The sequence below is a fragment of the Mesitornis unicolor genome, unplaced genomic scaffold (assembly GCF_000695765.1).
Source record: "Mesitornis unicolor isolate BGI_N332 unplaced genomic scaffold, ASM69576v1 scaffold51162, whole genome shotgun sequence".
NCBI classification, from domain to species: Eukaryota; Metazoa; Chordata; class Aves; order Mesitornithiformes; family Mesitornithidae; genus Mesitornis; species Mesitornis unicolor.
Genome location: NW_010170847.1, coordinates 1 through 2,411, shown reverse-complemented (window position 1 = coordinate 2,411; position 2,411 = coordinate 1). Strand labels below are relative to the sequence as shown.

Sequence of the window (2,411 nt, the reverse complement as noted above, 5' to 3'; positions counted from 1 at the left end):
CCCACCGCCGGGTCCTCTCCCCCACCACCAAGCTCCCCATCCTTCAACCGGACACCAAGGTTTGCAAGCACAACACCAGCATGTTGTAAACTCCGCGCCTCCCCCGCCGCCGCCCCCGCCCTCCAACGTCCTGGGCTCAGGGCATCACCCCGCGTCAGCACAAGGGTTGCACCATCCCTCTCATCAAGGACCCCCCCATTTTCCTGCAAGCGCTCACACGAGCGTGTCCTCCTACTCCTCACAAGCCCCGCATCACACGACATTGGGCCCTGGCCCTCAACATCAGCCTGCTGGAACAGGACCTCACTGCGCGCTCCCCGGTCAGGGGCCTCACATCCCCCCCCAAGGACCAAGCAGTATTGCGACACCTCCTGCGTCGGGGTTCTGCCCGCACCCCGGCTCTGTGGCCCTGCCCCACGGCGTGCAGGGGCCGCAGGCCTCCCCTGTGCCGGGACAGATCCCCATCCACAGAGCACAGGTGCCCCCCACTTTTCAGAACAATTACCATGGGTCGGGGTGGCATTAAAATGGATCCCTTTAGTTCTAAACATTTTTAAAATGTTGTGTAATATAAACTGTGTATATTTCCTATGTACCTGTTCGAGGTACTTTTTAAAGCTTGTACATGATACTTTGTATAAAAGCAGACACCAGTGCTCTCTCATTGTATTCTTTCCATTTTTTGCTTTTTAAGATTCCTGAAAACGTGCTGTTAAGCCAGTATTAGGTATTTCTTTTTATTTTGTAAGTGAACATTCCAGCTGTTTTTTCTGGCAGTAGGTTTGATGCTGCATAATCTTTAAAGTTTTATTGTTGCAGTTAAATTCATTTAGTGAATGTTTTCTATATTACTTTTATACATATGTAATTAAATAAGTACACAGGCTAAGTGAGGCACTAACAATTTTTTTTCCCCATTTTTCTCCTGTCAGCAGTTCTTTGTGTGCATAGAGATAGGAACCAATGCAATACAAATTTTTATAGTTTTGGTGTGGACATGGCTTTTTGTTTCATCAGTTATTTGCAGAAAATGTAATTTAATGTATAGACCGTTTCTAATGTCTCAGACGAGTGCTGTAAATACTGTATTTCTTTTGCTTGTAAAATTGCTTAAAGCATCTTTCATTTGATATAGTATTGTACATACTAAGTCTCTTTTGCAAAAACCAGGACGTGTGATCTTTGTGAAAGTAGTACAGTATATGATCTTTAATTTTTTTTTAATATACTGTCACATTGCAGCACTGGTTGGGCATTTTAATTCATGTTAATAAATCACAACTCTGTCAGTTTTAACTGCTTGTCCCACAAGCTGCTGTCTCGAGGGAAGGCTGCAGTTCCTGCAGACTGGTCACTGCCCCCAGTGCCCAGCTGTGGGTTACAGTGCAGGGCAACAGACATGGAGTGGGCTATGGCGGGGGCTTACAAAAACCCTGCTCTGTTCAGAGGTGAAATTTGTTCCAAGCACAGCAGGGTCTTTGCGGGGTCACGGAGGGGGTCAGTGGAGGGGTAGCACTGTGGTACACACAGCCCCTCTGTACCCCTGCAGCTGTGCACTGATGCTGGATCAGACATGGCCGTGACCTTGGGTACAGAGCACCAGCAGCACCTTGACCTCCTGCAGGGGAGCTGGGCTGCACGGGGATGCAGTACCAGAAGATGAGACCATCAGCAATGGCACAAGCCCCACCCCATCCTACCACCCAGACAGAAGCGCTGTAAAAATCTGCCTGACACTTACATCCGGTGGTCCTGACCCTCTAAGATCAGGATGTCATCTCAGGACATCTGTGCATGGCGAGGGCTTGGGGCAGCACAGGCCTGGTGCTGCAGGGGTCCCTGTGCTGCATCGCCACAGCCAAACGCAGGGCTGGGCTTGCTCACCTCACTTGGCTGCGTTTGAACAGTCACCTGCCCCCCTTTCCTATGCTCTCAAGAACAAACAGCGCTGAGGCACCACCAGTGGCCAGTCCCAGTGTCACCCAACTGAGTTTTTACCTCTAGCGCTGGAGTCCATGGTGGCACCGTCGTCATCCTTTTTGGCTCTTAAAAGCTGTTCCAGTGTGAAGTGCCTGGGGAGGGGGAGCCTCCGCTCCAGCAGCCCAGCTGCTGTGGGCAGGTTTCTCCTGGCCCTGTGTCTGTCCCACTCTGCAGTAGCTCTGCAGTTTCTTTTTGGAGGAGGCCGATGGGGACACGGGGTAATCGTTAGCAGCAGTTTAAAACGGCTGCTGTTGATAGCCGTTAAAACACCCTGCATGGAACACACTTCCCATTCCAGAACACGTCACCTAGCAACCACTCAAACACGGCCCCTCTGCCACCTCAGCCCTCAGGATGCTCCGATTTACACCTGGGGATGTATTTTAGAAATGAACACAAACCTGCCTGTCACTTTGGCCAGGCTAAAACAT

At 50.4% G+C, this 2,411-nt stretch overlaps 1 protein-coding gene across 1 annotated transcript in view; it reads left to right on the top strand.

Annotated features, from left to right (window-relative positions):
- KMT2E (lysine (K)-specific methyltransferase 2E) overlaps positions 1–1,290 on the top strand; it is a gene marked incomplete at its 5' end in the record, with an annotated part of 12,141 nt that extends 10,851 nt beyond the window's left edge. The window contains one exon of the mRNA XM_010179822.1: positions 2–1,290. Within this exon, the coding sequence (XP_010178124.1) occupies positions 2–526 (525 nt within the window). The remainder of the gene's footprint in view (position 1) is intronic.
- Positions 1,291–2,411: the final 1,121 nt, after the last annotated feature.